Raw genomic sequence first — 26866 nt, forward strand, 5'->3', positions numbered from 1 at the left:
TCGCAGAACTTACCACATTTGAAGAGGCTGGCAGGCTCTCCAAAATTTCCCCATTGACTTACTATGGTGTAGGACGGCCCATGAAATGCATGCGTTTCTCCTATTAAGGTAAATTGCATAGGGATGTTGTATTGAACATAACCCTGGATCACAGTGTCATAGAGACAAGCGACAAAGTTCATTTTACTCAGCTTCACAATGATCCTGAGAGACTGATTGGTCATCTATCAAGCCACTCCCTAGCAACTATTTAGAGCACCTTAGCAATAAGTTCCATAGATGTCCATTGAAAGAGATCAAAGGGATATATTTTGATAGAAGTGTCATAGAAACATGAGGGTGGTCTCGTTTGACTCCGGGCAGCAAACAGCCAATCATGACTCAGCTCAACACTTCCTAGCCCCGCCCTACCAACCATTGTTGAGCACCTTAGCAACCAAAATTCAATGAAGAATATCTTCCAATCTGAATGTCACAGAGGCATAGCAGTTGGTTTATATCATTCATACTGACAAGCAGCCTTTGGAGTTTCATCATTGGCAGCTCCCAAGCAATTCCTTAGCAACCAAACATAGTACTCTAGCAACTGTTTAGCAATACATATATCTATGCATCAGAACATCACATAGAGAAGGGGTTTGGCTCGTTTGTTTCGGTTGGGAAACCAAGTATTACCAAGTCTGTAAATATAACCATGGTAACTGTGTAACCACACCCTAGCAACCGTTTAGAGCCACCTAGCAACCATATTGCAACATATAGAAGCAATATTTCAGCTCCACAACATCGTACAGATGGTTGTTGGCTTTTATGCAATCATGTACAACATTGTAGCATCTATCCTAGCTACCGAGTGGCGAGTTTTGCAACTGCAAGCACCCACTCACATTTTCTTCAGGAAATGTACATTCTAGTTTTTCATAAAATTCTAAATCCAACGGCTAACTTGATCGTAAGTTTTTGTCGGCGTCTGACTATGCGGTGTGAATTGTCCTTAAGACAAACCAAGTGCAAATTCTTCAGTCAACACCTTTGCTGAGTATTTTCTCCTTAAAACTGCAGTGAACCAAAAACAGTCTCAAAAACGCGGTCGGAAACCACAAACATGTAACTGATCCCGTCAATTTGCAGGACGGAGCTTTTTTCCACTGACATTCTATGATGTTCAAAGCGTTTCTAAGAATGCTGATTTTTAGAAGGCAGCTGTCTGACTGAGATGGCGAACATGAACGTTGTCTGTGTAACATTAGCAACACATTATTAGCTGTTTGCTAACATTGTCAAGCCAAAGCCAAATCATATAAATTACCGTTATTTGTCCGACGTTGTAGAGAGCGATACATAAAACGCATTACCATTCCGATACATTGACTTGTAGTCGAGCCTGTATAATTCGCTCTCCCTCTTCTTCTGAATCAGTTTCTAGTTCAAACATATATTGCTGAATTAAACCAATATTTCCACTTGCAATTGTGCCGCATTTACTACAGTTGAGAGAGTGGATCAGGTATTCTGAGCTGGCGTGAGTGAGTGGAGGTGGGGCTATTTTGCATATTGATGGTTCTGCATCTAAATGAAGTAAGGGTGTAGAGTTGCATTCAAGCTGTTATAAGGCATGAAGAATTATTTTCAGAGGAAAAAAAAAACATTTAAATGTCATTTTGATTATCAAAGATACCTTTTAAGGTATTCAATTATTGACTGCAGGGGGAATTTAAATGTCTTGTTTGAACTTTGTTCGTCTAGGTTTAAAGCTGTTTGCTAGGATCTGTTTTTCTTTGCAGAAGCTTTACCTTTAAAGAGCTAATAAAATATTCAACTTATCAATATTTTGTGTTCAATGGCCATGTAATAAGCGATATAATATACATTCAGTTAGTTTTTTTTTTTTTTTAAATAAGGGGTCCTGATCACTCTGTAGAGGTTTATTTTGTGATAATAACCGGCTGGATGCACATTATCCTTTACATATGAGGAGTTCTTTTCCAAAACGCTATAAATCCATTTAAATAGTTTTCAGGAAAATGACATTTTTTACCTAGACCCACACATTTTGTGAATATTCAATTTATCCTGTTAAAATGTTTTATTGGCTCAGTCTAAACATGTTGAACAATGATTATTAAATCAAACAACAATATTGTTTATGATAAATTAAAAGTTAATTTTTTTTTTTTCCAAAACGCTATAAATCCATCGATTTTTTTTCCAAAACGCTATAAATCCATCCATTTTTTCCAAAACTGTATGGTTTGTCTTTAAAAAAAAAAAACGAGAGCATGCAACATATAATCAAGGGCTCATACTATAAATTACTATAAATTAAATTTAGTAACACATTTAGGCTAATAGTCATTTGGTGCAGAACCTGAAAATAGTAATGATATCAATAGCTAATGAAGTTATTTAGTAATACATTCAGAGTCATTTTTAGTAAAGTGTCAAACCTGTAACAAGTAGGACCAATTTGTCCACTACATATGCATTAAAAAAAACGAATTATTAAAAATATTCAATAAAGATAACGATATTCAAAAGTAGTGATGGGCACCCCTCCTCCACACACACACACACACACACACATGCATGTATAGGCTACACAGCATGTGAGCAAAGCGGAGCGGCGTGACGCTTAAATATAGGCCAAGTTAAAAAAAAACTTAAACATACGTTTCATATTTATGTTTAATAATATAGGCTAATGTTTTTTTTTTATTTCATCTATGTTGATTATATGAAAAGGGAACCGCATGAGATGAGTACGATAGGATCATAAGATGCCCAATATATCGGAAAACATTTGGAATAGGTCAGACATGATTTTGACCACTTATTAAGTTTTGTTTAGTAGAAAGCCTTTCTTTGAAGTGAATTTCGTTTTGTATAAATTGTATCTCCATTTTAATCAATGTTTCATCAACAAATTGACTGGATTAATAATAAATAAATAAGAAGCAAATATAGCAGACATAGGCTATAATCAGCGCGTGATCTGGAGCGCGTCTCATAAATGAACCGAAACACTGCGATACTTGCCTCACAGTCCTGAGAAGTATATCTATAAAGAGCTTGAAATGTCTACATTTAAACAAAACAATAAAAAACGAAAAGAAATTGGCTACTCTCTGCGTATGTAGGCTAATTCGAAGTGTGCATTTCTCTCTATAGGCGCGTTCACTACTGCGAAGATGGCGAGTCAGCATAGTCAACTTTATCTTTGTAGCTGACACTGACAGAAAACACTAGTTAAATTCAAAAATAAACAATTCAAATGTTTCATGCATAATCATTACTTTTGTCGGTTCTTTGTGGCAAGCTTTATGCGTGCGTTGAGATGCGGAATAGGCAATTAAAAAACGCTCATTATGGTTACTCTCCCATATTTAAGTAATTAAATCAATATAAATATGTGATTAAACTAATGGCTTAAATGAACTACTAGTGGACTAGAAAACTCACTCATTTTGAGGAATGAATGAACATAAACAAACCTCTGTTCAGAGCGCCGCCGTGTTGGATTGCGTAGAACGTTCACCGAATTCTGATTCGTCCAGAGGATTTATGGACAAAGATTTATGGAGAAGATTTATGGACAAAATTAATTACTAAATTTTGGCTAAAAATAGGTTTGGCGCTTATCGCGTTTTGGACAGAAACTGCATCTTGCAGTACATTTTAAACAAGGAAATATAGCGATTTGGCATGAAACGTTGATGGAGCAGTGAATAGGTTCAGTACACAGCAAAATGACATGACAAACTCATTTTTTTTTAAAATGGCGTTTATCGCGTTTTGGAAAAGAGCTCTTCATATATTATAGGTTTAGACATTTTTCATTAACTTAAACTTAAAAGTGTACATAATTTAATTTCCAATTTCATCATATTTCATTTATTTATATATTTTATGCTTTCGAATAATAAACCCGAATAGTACTTCCTCTTAGAAAGTACCCCTGGTTCACATTTACATTGAATGTTGATCCATCCATTCACAAACCATCATGCATCTGTCCTGGATCCGCAGACGCACACTGGCCTCTCATTGACTGCTGTCTGTTGTCAAAAAGTCACTCATTCATTACTGTGAGTTATGAGCGTGGAGAGGCGGGATGACAGACGGGACAGGACATCAGGGAAGAGCCACACAGCTGTCAATCAAAAACCACCTCGAGGAGGATTGACTTTGCCATGAGAATGAGATTGCACATAAGAGCCGCTCTGCCCATCATATTTATAACATAAGTGACACGAGAAGTGAATTTGCATTTGTTGAAGGAAATACCAGTGTTTGCAAAGCAGCAAAGGAATAATGCTAAAGTTTTAGGTGCGTTTAGGTTTAGAATGGATTCTATAGATGGTTAAGAAATAGATTTGATAGACTAATATAATTCAGTTTGCAAATTGATGAGAGAAAATCATTCGCATTTCAGTATCAAAATATTATGATGGTATCATCATGCCGATTTTAAATGGCGAACATTCTTATCTTACAAATGCATGTCAGAAGAAGATTGTAAGAAATGTACAAATTAAATTTTGAAAAAGTATAATCTAGACGACACACCTATCTGACTGAAATTAATTACTAAATTAAGTCTGAATAGATTTTGTGGGTTAAACAATTCAAGCTGAATTATTTGCCAAGGGAAAAGGGACAAATATAACTGTTTAAGGAAAAAAAAATATTCCTACAGCAGCTATAAAAACTAACACTGGAACAGTATCACTATACAGCCTGTCAGATGTGAAGTGATCATTAAATAGACAAAGCTTCTCACACAGGAGTCCTCGTCACCTACTTAGTTTCGTCACCTTTCAGATATTCTTTTGACTCTCAGCTGTTAAAACCACTCAGCGTGTTTCCTATCACACCCATCATAGTTTTCTCACTTTTAAAGTACTATAATTATTACATTATTCTTATTATATTTCATTTAAATATAGTTCAGTTAGCTTTCCATCCCAAGTACACTATGAATTTACAATTGCAACAGGCATTGTGATCAGATGAATATTGTCTTTTTTACATAATTTAACCAGATGCTTGCTTATTTGTTTATTTATTTACTGGGAACATGTTTTTTAATGAATTTTTGTACATTTGGCACTAGTCTCACTTAGAATATGGACCTATCATAAGCTGCGTATATTTCTGAGATGTCTGATAGAGCACTGCTGGAAAACATTGCATTTTAAATGTCATATTTGTGAACAAGTATCTGATAAAATTGCGAAAAAGTAATGCATGTACATTTAAACCGATAAATGTCGTCAAGAACATCTGCTAAATGTCGTTCTAACATCCATGGACATACTGCAAATGAGAAACCGCTGTAGAAATTACACCTATATGAAAAAAACACTCCGCAGATAGATCTATCTGAAGCTTTCCTGAGCAATCAGGATCTTCTCTGTGAATGTGTGGTTAGGAAACCATCACATAGAGCAATCCAGATCAATATTTAAGATAGCAAGCTAAATGCCATCATATTAATTCCCTTATTACTGTCAAAAACAATGAGTTACTGCAAACCGTCTCAATCTAAGTAAACAGCTAGTGCAGGTTCATTACATTAGCAGAGCTATTAGTGTGATTCTGCCTGCCACAGGTCATCTACAACACTTTACTTGATTTAAAAATATGTTTGTCTAATTTCTGCTTACCAAATACTTGTTTGTCTATTGCAAGTGAAATGTTTTTAGAACTATGAGACGGTTTATACTGTTGCTGAACGGCTCAAACAGATTTAGTCTCCTCTACTGTATTTCTTTATCTATAACACACTTTTTCCCATCTGTATGAGTCAAAGCATTTAATTGTGTTTATTTGAGTAAGCGGTACTGTGCCCTCAAGCGTTCCTGAATTAGATTTTATTTTTATATTTCCATTTTTTTTTTATGTAAGTTCATTTTTTGAAATGTTTCTTTTTTTTTGTTTCATGTTTTTATACAGTATACAGTACTGTACTGTAAAAAAAATGTGCTGCCTTAACTTTTTTAGTACAATCAACTTAAATTACATTAAATTGACTTACAAAAATGATTTGAATCTTGTATAACTTATAAAAAAGTTGAAGATTGCATAATTGCATAAAAGTTGTCATAACAGTATAGGTTTCATTTATTTTATTTTACTTCAGTTTTAGCTATTTTCAGTTTAGTAATTTTAGTGTTTAAAAGGCTTCAATAGTTTTAGTTTTAAAAATAATCCGGGTTCATATAAACATTAGGAATTTCACTTTGGCACATAATTTGTTTCTCACATCTTGTGGATGATGAAATAGGGTGAAAAAAAAGCATGTATAAAGATCAGAATAACATTTTGTGATAGGCTCTTTTCTACAGTTTCAGTCTGAGGTGTCAAAAGCGCTCACATCCAAAGCCTTTATTACACTTCTTTATTCTCTCTCTGCAGGTGGTTTGAGCCGTTTGTTATCCAGTGGTTGGATGAAAATGAAGATGTAGCGATGGATTTTGTTAACGGAGCTCTAGAGAGAGATAAAAAAGATGGGGTGAGTTTTTCATATTGTTACTTTGCTTCAGTAGAGCTTTTCATTTGTAAATTGGTAAATAGTCTAACGCTGCCGTTACCATCTAAACGTCACATTAACGCTAAATGCCGGATTTCTCTTTCACTTGTATGCTGCCTTCAAAGTGCTCCTGTGAAGCTCCTACTTACTTTTACTATTTGAATTATGGTTTGTCAGAATAAAATGAAAGCACAGGAGGAATTTATTTCATCCACTTTTTTGACATACCAAACAAAGACGGGACACTTTTTAGTGCAACAACAAAATAAAGTGCAAAGGATATGCTTTGGGTATATGATTAATTATTGATTTCTTTTCTTAATCATTCTTATTCTGTCCCTATAATAATGAGAAATGTAGCCTGTCACAACCTTTTAAATGAGTATTTTCTGGCAAGCTATTTGCTGTTATTCATAATCAGTACACAAATGCATGTAGAGTAAACTTAAATATGATCAATATCAGTTGCCATGTTCCTTATTTGACTCTTCAAACTGAAGTCATGGCTCAAAATCCTGAGTTTCTAATAGTAAAAACAATACTGTACCCAGATAACAGGAGAACGTCCTCAAAACCTTGGCACACTTTCTCTCAAAGTTATGAAGAAATGTTCTATTGTGAACAAATGTTAATTTTAATAGAATGTTTGTTCAAATTCTTCAATAATGTTCTCAAAACGTTAGCACAAAAACATTATTTATACATCGTTAATGTTTCAGTTGGACATTCGTCTAAAGTATTTACTCGTTTCAGAGTACATTCAAAATGTACATTCACATAATGTTTGCAAAATTATTAAATGTTCCCTTAACATTCGTACAACCAATAAACAATGTTTTTAAAACATTTTAAATACTGGACATTTGAACATTCAGAAATAACATTTTCATAACTTAATAGAAATGTTAGCAAAATGTTTTGGACAATTCAGTTAGCTGGGTAGTGGCATTCATGTCCATCTCATAAATCCGGTCATTCTGACATAAGTTGAAGGCATTTGAACAAGTTTATAACGATTTCAATTCAATAAGCTCTCTCTTTGGATAGGAGATATTTTTCTCTTGTATGGCATTTGTGCTGAGAATTTATTAAGCAATGTGTTTTTTCTCATAGCACAGACGTAAACACGATGAATAGAATCTGACATGCTGGTATACTGGTAAATTGAAAGCATTAGGCTGATGAGTGTTCGTGAAATAAATCGAACAAATGCTTCTGATTGGACTGATGCAAATATGAGCTGCTGTTACTGTAAGGCTGTACAAAAACACACATTTATCCTGCGCAATGTTCCCCTCGCTGACGAAAACAAATCACCAGTGTGATTGGTTTCATAGGCTAATTTCTTTCACCTGAAACTGGTTGCTGTGAAAACACAAACCATTTAGTGCTGTTAATATTGGCCTGCACATTATCCACTGCTGTGATGAACGGCCACATTATTATAATGTGATATGTGACACTGACAAATATAATTACACATGAGCATTTTCAGATGCAGATTAGTGTTGCAGAGCAATGAAAACAGTGTTAAAATGTGTGTTTTTTTTCCTCCTACTGTTAACAGCAGAGCCGGAGTTTATTTATAGGCAGTGCTAGTGCTAAGATTACATGAGCGTAGTGGTTTGCTTACTGTGTTTAGATGTTTAGCTGCACTCGGGTCAAGTCTTGTGAGATTCAGCTCTACATTAAGATGCTAATGGAGCAGCACTTTGAGTTAATTGTCTAATGATTATTAGGCTTGTGCTCGTGGGAAGCGTCTGGAGAATAAGGGCAGAAGTGCAGGTTAATTGTGTCATAGGTTATGTTGGCAGGCATTCCCAAAGGCTCTGAATCATACCAGAGCTGTCTTCTTAAAAACATCTTCAGTGCTTGCTGGCAGCATCTTCTCATCACAAACCAATATCATTCCTTGACATTTAATGTTAGATTCTTCAGTTCAGCACATTGGTTGTAGGTAGAACCAATATTGAATAGTTCACCCAAAAAAAGTCTCCTTTCACTTTCACAACCATTCAAAAGTTTGAGGTTTGCAAGATTTTTTACTATAAAAAAAGGACCAAGACAGAGTAAAAAATACCTTAAAAACACCAATATTGTAAAATATTATTGCAATTTAAAAGAACTGTTTTCTATTTGTAATATATTTTATAATGTAATTTTTTCCTGTAATCCAAAGCTGAATTTTCAGTATCATTACTCCAGTCTTTATGGTCACATGATCATTCTAATATGCTGATTTGCTCAAGAAACATTTCTGATTATTATCAATGTTGAAAACAGTTGTGCTGCTTCATATTTTTGTGAAAACTTTGATGAATAGAAAGTTCAAAAGAACGTCTCGGTTACGTATGTAACCCTCGTTCCCTGAGTAGGGAACGGAGACGTTACGTCGGATGACGACGAATGGGGTTTCGCTTAGAACGCCTATCGACTTCGAGTATTACAAAACGAGCCAATGGCAAAGAAATGCCATGGGTCTGCGGAATTTGCATAGCGTATCTCCGCCTTACCTCGTGGGTATAAAAGGAGGACGCCGGCAACAGGCAGATATGTTTCTTCGCTGAGGAGCCAAGACTGAGCTCAGGCGATCCCCGCGGTACAGTGGAAAGTGGCAGGAAGACGTAACGTCTCCGTTCCCTACTCAGGGAATGAGGGTTACATACGTAACCGAGACGTTCCCTTTAGTTGTCACTCCGAGTTACGTCGGATGACGACGAATGGGGTTACCAGTCTAATCACGCCACCTTCTCAGCTGTCTTCCAGTGCCCTGCGTAAATCTGAGATCCCTGTCGTGAGACTGGCACGGACGAAGAACTCCTATTTAGCACAAGAATACCAAGGCACACTAGGGAGCATATCCCTAGTTTAGGGGAAATATGCAATTACTGCCAACCCAGAGGGGGGGACTTAGAGAATACACATATGACCCGAAGGAGACATATGGAGAACACTGGGGTGTCCAGCCGCAGGTGGAATATTTCAACCCCAGGGGTGGCAAGGTGGCTTGCCAAGGGAAAGACACATGCTCAAAGAGGCTTACAGTGGAAATACACATGTGGGGGTCGCTCAGAGGAGGGACCATGCACACGGGAGGCACCTAGCCGACGCGCAGGCAATAGACACTGGCGCCGACGTCAGGAGTGCTGGAGGAGCTCAGGGCTTTCGGGGAAGCTCACCTGAGGAGAATATCGCAAGTATCCAGTCGGTGGAGTGGAATGGCGAGCAAGCGAAGACACCTGAGCGGGTCCGGTACTAGCCGGTTGAAGCGAGTACACGAGAGGACACTGGCTCCACTCGGAGATTATAGAATCTGGCGAATGTGTAAGGTGTCGCCCAGCCTGCAGCTCTGCAGATGTCTGTTAGCGAGGCGCCATGCACTAGAGCCCAAGAGGATGCCACACTCCGGGTGGAGTGGGCAGTCACACCAAGGGGGCACGGTCGACCTTGCTGCTAGTATGCCAAAGCAATGGTGTCCACTATCCAGTGAGACAACCTTGAACCTTGAGAGAGCCTTTCCCTTCAGCTTCCCACCATAACAGACAAAGAGCTGGTCTGAGGTTCTGAAACACTGCGTCCTGTCTACATAGGCGCGGAGAGCGCGTACTGGACAGAGCAGTGCAAGGCTGGGTCTGCCTCCTCCAGGGGCAGCGCTTGCAGGTCCACCACCTGTTCCCGGAAGGGAGTGGTAGGAACCTTGGGCACGTATCCAGGCCGGGGTCTCAGGATCACGTGAGAGTAAGCCGGCCCGAACTCCAGGCACGCTTCGTCAACGGAGAATGCGTGCAGGTCCCCAACCCTCTTGATGGAGTCCAGTGCAACCAGGAGCGCTGTCTTCATAGACAGGAATTTAAGCTCGACTGATTGCAGGGGCTCAAATGGAGCACTCTTCAGGGCAGTTAGAACCACTGAGAGGTCCGAAGAGGGAACGAGAGGAGGGCGAGGCGGATTTAGTCTCCTCGCTCCTCTCAGGAACCTGATAACCAGGTCGTGCTTCCCCACCGACTTACCTTCGATGAGGTCATGGTGTGCGGCAATAGAGGCAACGTAGACCTTCAGGGTGGAGGGAGACAGCCTTCGCTCCAGCCCCTGTTGAAGGAAGGAAAGCACAACGCTGATCGAGCATCTCCGGGGGTCTCCTCGGTGAGGCGCACGTGGACGACGCCGTACGACGCACGTGGACGACGCCGTAGCGGAAGTGATGGTAGCCACCACCGCTGGTGGTAGGGTACTCAAACCTGCCTCGTCCCATCGAGGAGCCACACGTGGAGGTTCCAGAGATCGGGACGAGGGTGCCATAGGTGGCCCCGTCCCTGAGGAAGAAGGTTCTTCCTCAGAGGGATCGGCCAGGGAGGTGCTGTCGCGAGGAGTACTAGTTCGGAGAACCAGGTCCGGGCGGGCCAGTACGGCGCGACCAGAATGACCTGCTCCTCGTCCTCCCAGACCTTGCGCAGACCTTGCGCAGTCTGCGCAAGAAGGCTCACTGGGGGAAACGCATACTTGCGGCCCTGCGGCCAGCTGTGCGCCAGAGCATCCGTGCCGAGCATGCCCTCGGTCAGGGAATAAAACTGGGGCAATGGGTCGAGTCGTGGGAGGCAAACAGATCTATCTGTGCGTCCCCGAACTGGTCCCGAATCAGCTGGACCGACTGGGGATGGAGTCGACATTCTCCAGGGAGTGGCTGAAGCCGTGAGAGCTCGTAGGCTGCACAGTTCAGGGCTCTGGGGATATAAATGGCATGAAGCGACCTCAGATGCTTCTGACTCCATATGGGGAGGTGGCGAGCGAGTTGCGACATACGGCGGGAGCGTAGACCACCTTGATAGTTGATGTACGCTACAGTGGCGGTATTGTCTGAGCGGACTAGTACGTGTTGGTTCTTAAGCACGGCCCGGAAGCGGCGCAAAGCAAGACGTACGGCCAGCAACTCGAGGCAATTGACATGCCAGAGGCGACGGGGTCCTGTCCAGGAGCCCGCGGCAGCACGTCCATTGCACATGGCACCCCAGCCCGTGGAGGAGGCATCTGTCGTTACAACAACATGCCGCGATGCTCGTTCCAGGGGCACTCCGGCACGTAGAACGAGTGACAACGAAAGGGAACAGTATTTATTTGAAGTAGAAAACTTTTCATTATAAATGTTTTCATTGTCACTTTTGATCATTTTTTTTTCAAATAAAAGTATTAAAATCTTACTGACCCCAAACTTTTGAACTTTACTATATATTGTATGGAAAAGAGCATAGAAAAGTCATAATAGTTTGGAATGCCATTGTGGTGAATTAAAGCTGACAGAATTTAGATTTTTGTGTGACATTATTCTTTAAACAAAGAAAGTAAAATAAATAAATAAATAATATTAATGAAGCCCTTCCGGGGTTCTTGAATCACTAGATCATTGAAGAACCATATTAGAACTTTATGGAAAATTAGAATCAGGCTGTAAAACTTTTTCTTTTATTTCTTCTAAAATGTAGTAAATGCTGAAATTAAGGGAAACAGAAACACATATGATATATGTATAACATATACATATATAATATGACATCCTCTGTATTGTGTGGTGGACATAATCATTAATGTTTTGAGTTTTGTGTTATCATTACAGTTCCAGCCGACATCAGAGCATGCTCTCTTCTCATGTTCGGTGGTGGATGTGTTCACGCAGTTGAACCAAAGCTTTGAGATCATTAAGAAGCTGGAGTGTCCGAACCCTCAAGCTCTCGCTCACTTTATGCGCAGATTTGCAAAGGTAAGACAACATCAGAATAAAAAGTATGTCCTTTGAGGCTGTGCATTGGTGATTTTTGCATGTTGCTGTGATGTAAAACGAAGTAAAAAAAAACAACTTAAATGTGGTAAATCATAGCTGCATAGTCTCGGTGGCAGTATAGTAAAAGGCACCAATCTTCAATAAAGGATTACATGAATTAACAAAAATAATCACACACACACACACAAAAAATACCGTTCTTCCGCCAAGCAATATTACACTAACTGTAGGTTGTCATATGGTTGCCTGGCAGCTGAGAGCATAAAATGATGAATAGAACAAATGATGGAGAAAAGCTTTGAAACTAGGCATAAATCCAGACCGTTGTTGGCTGGGAATTTTTTAGGGTGTATTTTTGCACCATTACATGATTTTCTTTAAATGTAATTTTTGCCCCACTAGTATCACAGAAAGGAATTGTGAATATTAGTTAGGATTATCAAATGAATAGAGCAATGTTTTGAAAACACTATAGTGCTACTCTTTTTGGGGAAACCTACAGTACCTTTTAAAAACTTTTCTGATTATTATCAATGTTGAATACAGTTGTGCTGTCTCATATTTTTGTGGAAAAAGTGATAATTTGAAATAGAAGTTTTATTTGAAATATATTTGTATATCTTTATAAATGCAGTGTGTGCCTGTGTGAGGTTCAGGTATACTCTACGTTAAAAAAATGTCAATATCCAAAATCTTTGTCATGTTGGGACATTTTTTTTATGTTTGCCAGTTGTAGAGGTTTTATCACATCACTAAACCTGTAAGCAATACTAATAGTGATGTTTATGTTGGAAAACACCACAAATTAACACATCTACTCAGACAACTTATCAATATGGTGATAATTTTTCTTAGTGTATACTATACAGTAGTGTATACACATAACAGAATGTATATGACATTTCCAAGAGATTTCAGACCAGCTTATATATTTTCCTATTGTAAATGTCTCCTGTGAATGCAAATGTACTGAGAGAGAAAAAGAGAGAGACAGGAAAAGATTGATACCAGCTCTCCACTAAGAGGATTGTGGGTGAAGGGTCTTGTAGGAGGCATTGATTACTTCATGCAAACTTGACACGAGAAATCTATTACGGCGGCCCGAGAAGACGCATATCATTACCCTCCTCATTTACTTATTTACATATTTATGAATATATTAAGAGTTTTATTCCCTTTCTCTTTCAAATTGTAATAATGTTTCACAATATTTTCTGTTTTTACTGTATTTTTAATCAAATAAATGCAGTCTTAATCAGCATAAGATACTTCTTTCAGCAACATTTTCAATGGTAGTCTATGTACATTTGTGTTTTAGTTTTGTAAATAATAACAGTACCACATACCCAACTTATTGCCTTCACAAAGTTAAATTTTACTGTTCTTTATAATATTTAAATCTACATTTTACTCTCTTTCCAGACCATAAACAAAGTTCTTCTCCAGTATGCTGCAATCATCTCCAAAGACTTCAGCAACCATCTGAACAAGGAGAACGTGGTGAGTCTATGGACAGGTTTGCACACACACACACTTTCAAAACTGCTTTGTCATAAAATGTCAGCGTGTTTTAAAGTCATGACCCTGCAAGTGTCCGAACATGGCTTGATCAGATTACACTGGGGACATTGCCATGGAAACCAACCCGGAGACCATAGTGAGACATTAAATTTGACTTTGGCTGCGTTCTGCATTATGTCTTTGTGAGACGGCAATACGTAGACGACAAATAAAGAGCGAGACCTTATCGCTTCCTCGTCTCCTTCTTCTTTGCTTTTAACTTCCCTTTCTTTGTGTAAAATGACAGCATTCACGGCGTTAACTCAGAGCAGCTTTTGTTCTACCTCTTATTTTTCACAATGTCTTCATGTAATGCTTATAAAAGCTTGGCCTGCAGGACGTCTGGTGTGAGAAGAAAGACAGATGTATCTTTTAAGTGCAGTGACAGGACCACAGAGAGAAAATCATGCGGCCAGTAATTAAAGACATATCTCTGTTCTGTCTCGGAGGATAGAGCTGCTCCTCGGCTCTCATCCATCGCTTAATTGACAGCACACTTCATCCTAAGAATATCTACATCTTTAAACGCACCAATGACCATAAATCAGCTACATCAGAGTTTATATACATTGTCTTAAATTTAATTTACGACTGTGTGAAATCACCAGCTCTTGTCATTGAGACGATGTTCCCTCATTTCTATTAGCGCAACTGCTTCATGTTTTCGTTTCAGATTTTTACACCTGTCACACGGCTGACATGTGACCTTTAAGAAGTGTGCCGATGCAGACAGTAAGAGCCCGTTTTAATTAGCTTATAGACTCCTGCACTAATTATGCACTCCTACCCATCCAGTCCAATCCTGGGACACTTACACTTCAGACTTACAGAGTGTTTTGACTGCCGTATCTCTAGGTAATCTGTGTGTCAACACAAATCTGGTCAATGATTATTTGACATTCACTGTAACAGACACTTTTTACCCAAAGAGCATTGCAATAACACCCTCACCTGGATCAAGCCTGGGTCAACTGTTTTGCTCATTTAACACTAGCCAACAGGAACTGATCCGTGTGAGTTAGAGGGTCATCTTAAAGAGTTCACCATCAACCTGGTCATTGAGTTTAATGTTTTATTTTTTTTTATAACATTTTCAATTGCAGATCTCATTTTACACACATGAAATAATACTGTATATTTTGTTGTTTGTTTATTCTAATTATTAGTTTAATTCGTTTTTTTTTCCCCAAAAAATAAAATAACTAAATTCTCAACTAAAAAACTCTTAAAACTACATTTCGTATGGTAGATTTTCTCGACCACCATGACAATCGCCGCAAGCGGAGTGATACAAATGGTGAAACGATCAGAGTTCTGTTACTGTGTGCTGGAAAAGGCTCTCAGCCAATCAGATTCAATAACCAGAAAGAACTGTTGATATATATATATATATATATATATAAATATTTATAGTGAAATGATTTGATGCATTATTAGGGCAACCTGCTGAATATTAAAAGATATAAAGGAAACATTATGCTTTAATAACACCTTTGTTGTGCGTTATTTTCAAAAAGGAATGAGCGTTTGAATTGAACACATTGAATGTTCAATTGTGTAATTCTGGCATTTATCTGAAGAGTTGGAGACATAGATTTTACAGTACGTAATGACATTTTTGTCAATTCTTGAGATTTACTGTCACTGATGAAAGTAAGATGTGTAAACTCATGTCAGCGACCACCATCATCATCAGCATCCAGACGAATCAATGCCCGTGTTTATATATTTACAAAGTCTTCAAGTAAAAAATATCTCCTTGCATCATTAGGATGGTGGAAGGTTTTGAAGACCGAATGCATGTGGAAAGGAGGACAGTCGATGAATCATGAAATATCTCGTCTATCTTTCTTCTCCTGACAGTCTTGTATCCTCTTGAACAACATCCAGCAGCTCCGAGTTCAGCTGGAGAAGATGTTTGAGTCTATGGGAGGAAAACAGGTCGGTAATCTAATCAATGTTACTTCAACACTCCACAACAATGTTTTCCCACTAACTGTCTGTGTGAGTTAAGTTATAGAACATCCCTTGCTGGAAAGCTGCGTTCATGACATGTCAAATTGACGTAATTATGAGTCGGTTTAGTTGTAACTGGAAGGTCCATCAAGTTCATGGCTTTAGTAGTTACAGGTGGTTAGTTACCTTTATCAACATATTGCTGTTTTAAACGGCATTGCATAGACAGTGTTACCTGGGGCACTTTCTGTGTTTCTTTAAGACTAGAATTGAATGATTCTGGTTCCGATTCTGATTCCTCTGAACGGTTATAATTCCCTTTTGATTGATGAGGTTTTTTATATTTCAAGAATAATTAGGCCTAATTATATACTTAACAATATACTAAACAAAAACAATGCAGTGAAAACAAATGGCCATTTATTTGGGAGAAAACTGTGAATGTGTATCTTTATCTATGCATAATACGGTATGAACAACCAATCAGAAATCACTCTTCTCAAAAAATACAGTAACAATCAATAATTATAATTTCAACAACGAGTGATACAGTCAGTAGGTTGTTAAATTGGTTCAAACCAATATGAGTTGAGACAGAGTTTTGGAATCTTTTAGTGTGATTTATTAATAAGACCGAAACAGAATTGTCGCAAATTGGTCGTTCTACCATGTTGGTTAAGGATGTCACGCACATGGTGAAGTAATAACTTTTTTAATTAATCTATTTGAAATCGAATTAATGCTTGATGTTTTGCTATAAATTATGACCGTGGCATCTGAGGACTATATCTCATTTTCCTTTGTTATTTTGCTTTATTTCCTGATTCAATCGTAGGCTCGTTCTCACTTACTAGAACACGTACGCAGATGTGCACTCTTCAAAAATGGTGAATTAAATCTCTTGACAAACTTCTAACCACAGGTCTTTCCAACTACACAACTTTCCTATACTGTTTGCGAATGTTCGTTAGATCTATGGTTTCAGAAACACTGACTCGTTAAACTAAGCTGATAACGCCCTGGTGAAAAACAAAATGCTAGGTATACCTGCAGCCAGACTAATTTAGTATACTTCAAGTGTGTTAATGATTAGTTAACTTGAAGTGTGCTATTTTGAAACAACTAATTGTAGTAAAGCATAACTTTAAGTGTATTTAGTGTACTTTTGTGTACTAATTTGTAACAACTTCAAGTATACTTAGTTTACTTTAGGTATATGCCGGTGTAGGGAGTTCTCACGGGACTTCCGCGCGAGACTCCAGCTAGCCATCTAAAACACTATTTAGGTGAATTTAAACAATGGCTAAGTTGCTAAACACATCTTGTTCACATGTAAGGGCCCTGTTCATGTTGGACAGACATTTTTATTGCATTTTGAGTCTGTTAAGTGGCACAAAGACACTCTTTATGTATATGCCCCCATAACTGCCGTTTTAGCTGAGTTGGAGCTCTGGGCATTTGCGGGAACAGCTCCGTGTTGCAAGCACCAATCCGATTCATTTTTTTTTTCTATAGACAGTACTCACAAAGATATAACGATCAAGATTAACTTAAAAATTGCCCGGAGTTCTCCTTTAAGTATTGTTTTGCATAAGCTAGACATTTTTTCTAATCACTTTCAATTGAGACTGCAAACGTACAAAAATAGTATATCCATTAGCAGAACATGCCGCTAAATAGTTGATGCAGGAAACACTGTTGCATGTTTGGTTAGCATTGACAGTTCAAGAACAAATTAACAGAAAATCAGGAAGAAATCTATTCAGCATATTTCAAAAGAATTTAGGTTAATTAATGTAGTGATCAAATATTATGATATCATGAACAACAAAGCCACACATGGATCCATTTGACATCCAGTGTTACCATAGAAATAAATGATTCCTCATGAATTTCCTCATAATTATGGGAATTCCGTCATGATGTGAACGCAACTTAACATCCCTTGTGAATTTTGCATGCGTGTTGTAATGCTTCTCTCTCTTCTGGAAATGTGATAAACCTCTCCAACTATGACAATATCCTTGTTTCTTGTCATTCCCGTCTCCTCTGGGCTCTTGCACCAGGAGGAAGGGACTGTGGTCTTCTGCAAGGTGTGTGGACAGGTTTCCTCTAACATCTCTCTAGGCCAGTGCTCTACAGCCAGACCAGCTGCAGAAATCGGTAGAATCCTGTCATCATTTACTCACGCTCATGTCGTTCCAAGCCCGTAAGACGTACGTCTTCTGTGCAAAATTAAAACGGGTTTGGAGCAGCATTAAATGACAGTGAATGAAGACACTGAACCAGATCTCTGCAGCTTCCCAGTTGTGAATTCCGGCTGTAGTGTACGGCCTTAATTCATCCCAGTTGATCAGTTTTACTGGCCAGGTTTGAGCAGCCGCGTGCTCTCACACCCATTTAAACCCACCTCACTTCCTGTCACTCGCACTTCCTGTTCGGTACCCTTAAGAGCATGTCGCACCTGCTCGAGTTACCTGGCATGAAACCTCACAAGAATGATTATCTTCAGTAACAGAGGCTGCTAATCCTCAACTTCAAAGAGACAGTTCAGACAAAAGTGAACATTCTGTCATCATTTTCTCACCCTCATGCTCTCAAATAAATATTTAGGCCTAAATTTAAGATGTATGTATTTGAATTACATTTAAATTTCGATCCATGTGGATTACGCAGTTTCAACATTAACTAATGAACTTAATCTGATACATATTTGTCAGTCATACATGAATGAAACGTATTGATTCAGTCAAACCTGAATGAAACATACATGAACGAAAAGTATTACATGAATGTATGGAGAAAAAAAATCATGGAATAGTTGGTAACATTTTACAATAAAGTTCAATCGGTTAACATTAACGATATTACAGTACATGTGAAAAGTTTGGAAAAATATTTTTTTTTTAATGTTTTTAAAAAAAGTCTCTTATGCTCACCAAGGCTGCATTCATTTAAACAATAATACAGTAAAAACTTTTTTTCAGGATTTTTTGATGAATAGAAAGTTGAGTGAACAGCATTTATTTGGATTTATTAAATTTATTAAAACATGTATGTAACATTCTAAATGTCCTCACTGTAACTTTTGATCACTTTAATGCATCCTTGATGAATAAAAGTATTAATTTTTTATCTCTTTTTTAATCTGACCACAAATGTTTGAACGGTATCATAGTTTCCACAAAAAAAGTTAAGCAGCAAATGTTTTCAACATTGTTAATAAAATAATAATAAATGTTTCCTGAACAGCAAATTAGCATATTATAATGATTTCTGAAGGATCATGTGACACTGAAGACTGGAGTAATGATGCTGAAAATTCAGCTTTGACATAACAGGAATAAATTACATTTTAAAATTGATTAAACTAGAAAACTACTATGTTAAATTGAAATACTATTTCACAATATTACTGTATTTCTGATTAAATAAATGAAACATTGGCGAGAATAAGAAATTTCTGTTAAAAACAATTTAAATACATAAATATTAATGGATTAGTTTATGGAAGTAAAATAATGCCAAATGTTTTTGAAACAAAAAGCCCGTTGAATTGCACTACTTGGAAAAAAAAATGCATTGCATTAACCATGCTTGTATTTTAATGCATTGTATTTTTAGGGTTTGCATTTTTATGGGCTGAAATTTAGCATGGTTGAATATTTAAGCTGTGAATATTTAAATTCAAAACATTTCAAACACATTTTCATTAGTAAAATTTCAATAATCCATATTCACCTTTCATATTTCACTTCCAAAATATTCAAACTGATTAAAAATTCAACCTATAATATTCAACAGGCAGTTTTCGGTCCATTTTTATTTCGCTTTGCAAATTCGCTTCCACAAATTCAGTGGTTCAAATTCGACAGCAAATTCAACGTTGACATCCAGGAACTGCAGGAAAAGCAGTAGATTACCTAGCATAATCTCAATCTGCTTTTAGTCGACCCATGAGTCGATCTCACCAGCAGGGGGAGCAAGCGCGTGTTGTTGACGAAGACCAGAGCAACAGTTAGAGCAAGCCATTCATTCATAAATACTCATTTACAACAATGTAAGTGTATCTGTGATTATTATATTTTATGTGAAATTTAGCGTCTTCACGATTACTTTTCCTGCCTAGCCTAACGTTACATGCATCTCTATCGTGAACGAGATTATAATGTTATTCCCCCGATGCGGATGTATACAGATCCAATGTTACATTTGAGTTTGACATATCTATTGGTTGTTTAGTTGCCTAAACCTTATATTGCGGCGATTGTGCTGCATGCAGTATGGGTTTCCCTTAACACGTCAGGATTCCCCTGCTGGACATATAAAACGCTTAACGTAGCTTAATGGACTAATACAGTGATATAAAAGACCAAACTCGCAGGCAAGCAGAAGGACAAAGTTTAAAGCTGAGCGTTTCTCAGTGATACTGGCATATCCTTGACATTGGACATTCGCACATTTAGGGACCGTTTCTAAAGTAACATACGACATTGGTATACACGTTTTTAACTTCAATAGCATTTGAAGAGAACGACTTGCAGTCATAAAAACAACTTTAAAGTGTCCATGTAGGTGTCAGCCGTAATGCGCAATATATTCAAATAAATTGAATGTTACTTTAGAGACGGTCCCTAAATGTACGAATGTCAAGCCAATTTTACATTTAGTCATTTAGCAGATGCTTTTATCCAAAGCGACTCAAGTTACAGTTAAACTATATAGGACAACAATATGAAAGTGCTATGAACCTTCCTCCCAGATTAATAATGTATGTAGGAATATTAACATGTAGGCCTATGTAGTAGGCATTCTTCCCCAATAAGGTGCGAGTTTGGTCTTTTCACTGTATTAGTCCATTAAGATACGTTAAGCGTTTTGTCCTGATGGAAGGGGAACCCTTGAGTATGATGAGGTATTGAGGGAAACCGATTATAATCCGTTCATGGTAGAAAAAGTTGATAACATGTAAGGCTACACAGGGAAAGTAACAATGAAGTTCATGAATGAAACATAAAAACAGCTTTTGTGCCTTTATCATCTTTTCCTCATATATACCCAGATAATCATCACAAAAAAAAAAAAAATGCATGCTCAATCGTTGTAAATGAGTTTTTATGAATGAATGGCTTGCTCTAACTGTTGCTCGGGCTTCGTCAACAAGACGCGATTGCTCCCCCTGCTGGTGAGATCGACTAACAGCAGATGGAGATTATGCTCGGTAATCTACTGCGTTTCCTGCAGTTCTTTAGCAGTTCTTGGACGTCAACGTTGAATTTGCTGTCGAATTTGAACCACTGAATTTGTGGAAGTGAATTTGCAAAGCGAAATAAAATGGACCGAAAACCACCTGTTGAATATTATAGGTTGTATTTTTAATCAGTTTGAATATTTTTGAAGTGAAATATGAAAGGTGAATATGGATTATTGAAATTTTACTAATGAAAATGTGTTTATAATGCTTTGAATTTAAAATATTCACAGCTTAAATATTCAACCATGCTAAATTTCAGCCCATAAAAAAACAACCCCTGAAAATGCAATGCATTCAAATACAAGCAGGGTTAATGCAATGCATATTTTTTTCAAGTAGTGCAATTCAACAGGTTTTTTGTTTCAAAAACATTTGGCATTATTTTACTTCCATATTAGTTAACCTAAAAATGAAAATTCTGTCATTAATTACTCTCCTTCATGTCGTTCCAAACCTGTAAGACTTTCATATATCTTAGAAACACAAATGAAGATCTTTATTTAAAATATCTTCATTTGTGTTCTGAAGATGAACGAATGTTACGGGTTTGGAACGACATGAGCGAGTAATTAATGACAGAATTTTAATTTTTGGGTGAACTAACCCTTTAATATTTACGTATTTAAATTTCCACAAAAAAAGTCCTGAATATTGTTTGAGTGTGCAGTTTCAAACTTGTGGAACACAGAAAGAAAATTTGATAAGAATGAAATATTTTTTTCCATGCAATGTAAGAAAATAATGAATTGTGAATGAGCTTCAAAAAATTAAACGGCACCTTAAAAGTATTATAAATAGCATCATAAATACTCATGCGCATGCACATGATTCCAACTCTTCTGAAGTAATTTGATAAATGTTGGTCAAAATTCATTAATATAGCACATATGTTACTTTTCTGTAACATTATTATTCACGTTTATTGCATTGCATCATTTCCCTTTGGAAAAGAGATGCGTTAACATATTGCTTACCTTCTTTTGTGTTCCATGGAAAAAAATGTGACAGGTTTAAAATGACATGAAGCGTGTTAATTATGACAGGATTATTATGATCTTAATTTTTTTTGCTGAACTAACACTTTACAGACAGCCACCAACTTGGTTTTTAATCATGTGCAATGTTTGTGGTTAATTTGGGTACCAGAGTTTAGGCTGCAAGAGGTTTTAGTTTGGTCCTGATGTTTGGGTTGATCTATTCTCCAGCACTCAAAGTTTGTTTTGTTTTATTTTATGTTGCTTTAATCAAAATTTACCCTTTTGGCAAAATAAAATTCCCAGCTTTGCTCCGTCCCTGCATTGACATCTGTATGGTTTCATAATCACAACAGCGGTCGTTGAAAGACGCTCCATAATGTGGTCAAATCACTGAGTAGTCATAAAATACTTCAATATCAATTGAAAGATTTATAAAGTGAGATCATTTGTACGAGTGCTAGAGGTCTATCAGATTAAGGTTATATGTCTTACCTCTCTTGAAATTAAAGCTACAGGCTACAGTGCTTAAAAAAGAATAGCAGCTGTTTGAAAGTATGACTAATATATGATTCTGCTTCCTTCATGAAACTCCAACTCCTTCTGAGAGAGCAAAAGCGAAACGCTCCAAATATAACCCTGCCATGCTCTGGCAGCGCCACCGTTCCCAAAGCAATTAGCAAACTGAAAGAAAAATGCAATTACAGTAGCTCGTTATCATGGATTTATAAATATAAGATCCCAAACTGTCCAAGAAAAATTAATTGCAGAAGCAAAGTTAGCTTGGATTGCGGATGCGTTCCCACTGCTGTCCGTCAGTCTGAAACAGGGCCTCGGGGTGAAAACTGACCGCCTTCAAGCGTCTGTTATCTGCTCATTAACGATATGAGGTAGACCACAGGTGTGCAGTATACAAGAGTAATCTTTTTTACAATTTCACATCATGGTTCCCTAATTAAGATTCAAATTAGAATATAATGAATTTAGTTATAACTTAACATTAACATTTCACTTACTACAGTTGTTAATTCTGTCTTTAATTATTGTCCCCACTATTAAGTCATTTGGACCTCCCTGTTTTCAGATATTTTTAAATGCTCATGTTCGTATACATTTTGATACATATTTCTCATAAGTAAGGTCATTCCTTGACTTTTCTGTGTCTCATGGGTAAAACTTACCAAAGATTTTTTTTTTTCTGGAGCTACTTTTCCAGGTCATAAACAAAAGTTAAAACCAGTATCAGTTCTGTTTTTCCCCCACACTAAATTCTTGGAATGCACCGTAATTTTGGCCGCCGAAAATGGCATTTACATTTTTTGGCCGAAAATTTATGCCGTCCGGCCCCGCCCCTCAGTGTTCGGTTCTCAAGTTTCACTCTCGCTCTAGCCATTATCACTGCATGGTGTGACACTCTGGTCAATGCTCTATGCACGTGCGGAGCTCAGTCGCTTACGGCCCAAGCAAACAGTCAACTAATGTACCGCTTCATGCTCATCGGAAAAGAAAAGTTCGCTCAAAAACTTCTATGTAGTAGACTTGTTTCTGTTTGCAATAGCCCTACTGTGCTGTAACATGGTGTGTATAGCCGTGCTGTGCAACATTAGTAAAAAGACGATACCCTCTCGTTCACTGATGCGCTCCCCGTTATGCTCTGCTCACATGCTTTGAGAATAAAAGCTTTGTTGGACTATACATTATTTGGATAATTGGTCAAAAAATAAATCTGTTACAACTGATTCTGTTGCATAGAACTAAATAAAGAATGATATATTGATATTTTATATTAATATATTTTACGTCCAATTATAGTGTGTTACTTTCTATAAAACTGGATATTTTATTTTATTTCATATTTTATATTTTAGTTTAGTTTATATTATTTTATTTATTTTATTCAATTTTTAATGTTTTTGAAATAAGTCTCTTATGCTTTTGATTATTTCTTAATCAAAAATACAGTAAAAATATAAAGACTTTGAAATATTATTACAAATTGAAATGTTCTATTTGAATATATTTTAAAATGTAATTTATTCCTGTGATGCTAATCCAATTTTTTAGCATCATTACTCTAGTCTTCAGTGTCACATGATTCTTCAGAAATTATTCTTATATGCTGATTTGCTCGCCTAAAGAAACATTTATGATTTTTATCAGGATTCTTTGGTGTATAGAAAAAAAAAGCAGTCAATATCTTGTGTATCATTATAAATGCCTTTACTGTAACTTTTAATCAATTTAATGCATCCTTGCTGAATAAAAGCATACATTTTTTTAATTTTTATTTTTTTAACTGAAACCAAAATTTTGAATGGTAGTGTATATACCAGTAATGCATATGAGATTTATTCACATCACAGTAATGAGAATTGGGGTGTTGGTGCTCTCCAAAAAAATGTACTTTTCATCAAGCACAATATCATTTATTTTTTTATTTTTTTCCGTTTCTTTTTCATTTAAACAAGCCTTCTTAGTGGGTCACACTTGCAAAGCATTTGTTGTGTTTCTGTTATCAGTCAGAATTACCTCCATTACCTCTTCGGTGACCGACATCTCCTCTGATCTCCATTAACCTGATGAGGTCTCTTGCACGAGCATTGGCCCGCTGCCATCATTGATTGATCTGGCCGCCCCTCTCCTTACCGGGAACCATAAAAGCTGTTACAATTCACAAGTCAGCCATCCATCCCTGACTACATGGACGTCCTGCCTCACCCAATCACAGCTATGGTGTTATACAAGAACATTGCCATTAAAATGCAACTAATAAACATAGGAAGGAAAGCTTTCTGGTAACACTTTATTTCCACGGTCCAATTCAGACATCCTACTACGTATCTTTGCAACTACATATCAACTACCAGTCATTAGAGTTTTAGTAGACAGTCTAAATATCTGCTAATTCTTTATTTTGATGGTCCCCCAACAGACATTCTACTGACTGTAAGTAACTTTGAAACTACAGGGGTTGGACTGAAACGTAACCACACTGATTTAGACCACAATAATTTATTATTAAGGTGTAGGGCCTCCTTTTGCGGACAATACAGCATCACTTGGTCTTGGGAAAGACAGATACAAGTCCTTCATAATGGCCAGAGGGATTTTGAGCCATTTCTCTTCCAGAACATTGGCCAAGTCACTATGTGATGCTGGTAGAGGAAAATGTTTTTTGACTTGCTCCTCCAAAACACCCCATAGTGGCTCAAAAATATTTAGATCTGGTGACTGTGCATGCCATGAGAGATCTTCAACTTCACTTTCATCAAACCATTCTGTCGCAAGTGTTGCTGTGTATATTTATGGATTATCATGCTGGTACACGGCACCCCCTTCAGGGTACAATGTTTGAACCATTAGGTGCACATGTTCCTCCAGCATGGTTCGGTAATACTTGGCAGGGATGCACCCATCAAGCACAGTAGGGAATGCCATGATATTGCAGCCCAAACCATCACTGATCCTCCCCCGTGCTTCTGTCTGGGCAAGCAACAGTCCGGGTGTTAAACCTCTTTGTGGCTTCTCCACAATGTAGACAATGAAAGTAGACACATCAGAGAACAATGCATGTTTCACATTGTCCACAGCCCAAGATTTGCACTGTTGGCAACAATGAAATCGACATTTGGCATTGGCACAAGTGACCAAAGGTTTGGCTATAGCAGCCCGATCATGAATATTAACTTTGTGGAGCTCTCGACAAACAGGAGAATCCATGTGCGCATTAAATTCTGCTGTGAGTTGGGCAGCTCTATGATTTTGGATACAATCCAGGTTATTACCTGGACATCCCTTTTAGACCGCTTCCTTTTGCTTCGACAGTTGCTCCTGTTGGATGTGGTTCGACCTACGTGGTGGTATGCCGACATTACCCTGGATACCATAGCTCTCGATACACCACAAAGACTTATTGTCTTGGTCACAGATGAGCCAGCAATACGTACCCCAACAATTTGTCCTCTTTTGAACTCGGATATGTCTCCCATCATGTTATTTGGATTGCAATATTTTATGTACAGCTCTGCTAATTCAACCTTCACACCAAAATCAGTAAAGATTGGCCACCAGGCCGCGCATATATAGGCATGAAATATTGGCCAGTGTTTCAGTTTCATTGTCCAACTGTCCAACAGTTTACTAACAATCTACTACAATCTACTAATACTCTAATGAGAGAGTTAGTTGACATCCTACTAACTAAGTAAATTTGCAACTACATGTCTGAAGTGGACCATCGAAATAAAGTTTACCCAACTTTCTTCCTTGTCTCATGGAGGTTATACATATTAGATCTACTGGACAGCCATAGATTCTGGAACTTAAGTAGAGTCAATAATGCCGTATGTCTCACAGTTTTAGCATATGAGCACGCCCAGTTTAAAGAGATTTTTTTTTTTTTTCGTTTTGTCATTTCCCTGTATAGTATTTTAAAACGGTCCATGTTGTCAGTTATTATAAATAGCACTAATTTATGCAGAATTACTTAGATTTTCTGTATAATTCTGCCCTCAGGGTGTTGTAAACAAGTAATTGACAGACGTTTTGCATGAATGTTTCAGCAAGTGCATTTTAAAGTCATTTCCACTAGGACACCTTTTGTGTGACTGCAAATCTGCAAATATTGAGCATTGTTTTTGATTGCACTATGATGATTACAGTGAAATGAGAAGTAGGCCGGTGATTCACTTGCATTATCAGTAAAATCCACCTGTGTGATACAGTTTGAATGCTGAACACCTGAACCTCATTGGCTCATCTGCTCTCATGCCTCTGATGTGGCGAGAGGCTTGTATTGAATTTGCCATCATCATTAG

At 37.5% G+C, this 26866-nt stretch overlaps 1 protein-coding gene across 2 annotated transcripts in view; it reads left to right on the forward strand.

Moving 5' to 3' along the window:
• The window catches only part of unc13c (unc-13 homolog C (C. elegans)), a 265168-nt gene that overhangs the window by 208311 nt on the left and 29991 nt on the right, over positions 1-26866 (forward strand). The window contains exons 20-24 of one of the 2 annotated variants that reach the window (XM_077193956.1): positions 6418-6514; positions 12141-12284; positions 13728-13805; positions 15729-15806; positions 17888-17914. In XM_077193956.1, coding sequence (XP_077050071.1) covers positions 6418-6514; positions 12141-12284; positions 13728-13805; positions 15729-15806; positions 17888-17914 — 424 coding nt within the window. The remainder of the gene's footprint in view (positions 1-6417; positions 6515-12140; positions 12285-13727; positions 13806-15728; positions 15807-17887; positions 17915-26866) is intronic. The other variant, XM_077193957.1, reaches the window with a different exon arrangement.

Source organism: Siphateles boraxobius, unplaced genomic scaffold, assembly GCF_051911475.1.
Source record: "Siphateles boraxobius isolate OS27281-9 unplaced genomic scaffold, OSU_SipBor_1 31, whole genome shotgun sequence".
Lineage (NCBI taxonomy): Eukaryota > Metazoa > Chordata > Actinopteri > Cypriniformes > Leuciscidae > Siphateles > Siphateles boraxobius.